At 60.5% G+C, this 898-nt stretch overlaps 1 protein-coding gene across 1 annotated transcript; it reads right to left on the reverse strand.

Moving 5' to 3' along the window:
- Positions 1–23: 23 nt before the first annotated feature.
- On the reverse strand, positions 24–692 carry ETH_00040235 (uncharacterized protein; the record flags this gene model as incomplete). The annotated part of the gene is made up of 2 exons (XM_013376500.1): positions 24–356; positions 615–692. The coding sequence occupies 2 exons, from the start codon at positions 690–692 to the stop codon at positions 24–26; spliced, it is 411 nt and encodes a 136-aa protein (XP_013231954.1).
- Positions 693–898: the final 206 nt, after the last annotated feature.

Consider the following 898-nt stretch of genomic DNA (forward strand, 5'->3'; position numbering starts at 1 on the left):
CCATTATTGCTGCTGCTGCAGTCTCAAGCTGCAGCAGCAGCTGCAGCAGCAGGAGCAGCAGTAGGAACAGCAACAAAAGCGGCAGCACACGCACCGTCGCCTGCTTCGCTGCCACGAGGCTCTTCCCGGGGGCTGCTTTGAGCCCCGTCTGCTGCCTGGCTGTTTTGCTGCACCTTGTCCGTCTGCTGCTGCTGCTGCTGCTGCTGCGGGTCCTCCGGGCTGGCAGCAGCAGATGCTGCCTTCGCGTTCACAGCCAAAACGCTGCCGCCTCCACTCGCGGGCCTTTCCCACCTCCACCACGAGAGCACTGAGGCAGTGAGGCTGTTGATGTTGGTGGTCACCATGTCCTTTGCTTGCTGAACAGCAGCAGCAGCAGCAGCAGCAGTAGCAGCAGCAGCAAAGGCAGCCACAGCAGCAGCAGACACGGCTTAGAAGCAGGAGGAGAAAGCGTCTCCCCATCGCGCAGCAGCAGCAAACAGCCGCAGTAGCAGCAGCAGCAGCAGTTAGAACCGAACGCTCCCACGCCACTTCCCCCGAGAGCCACCGCAGCATGCGCAGCAGCAGCAGCAGCAGAACCAGCAGCAGCAGCAGCAGCAGCACCACGTGGTGGTCACCTGCACATTGAGGTCCCATTTGTACCAGCCCTGCAGTCCGTTGGATCTCCAGTAGGCAAGCAGCACTGGGGGCGGCATTTCCTTAAGGTGTGGATATATTAGCTTTTCTAATCTAAAGGCCTGAAGCAGCAGCAGCAGCAGCAGCTAGTCCTTTGCCACTTCACAAGAGGCTTCAGCAGCAGCAGCGCATGCAGCTGTTGTGGCGCGAGCAGTTCTGCAGCAAGAGCCGCAGAGGCCGCAGCAGCAGCAGCAGTAACAGCAGCTGCTGCTGCTGGTGGTGTTTG

Source organism: Eimeria tenella, genomic scaffold, assembly GCF_000499545.2.
Source record: "Eimeria tenella Houghton genomic scaffold, Eth_scaff3509, whole genome shotgun sequence".
In the NCBI taxonomy this organism is placed as follows: Eukaryota; Apicomplexa; class Conoidasida; order Eucoccidiorida; family Eimeriidae; genus Eimeria; species Eimeria tenella.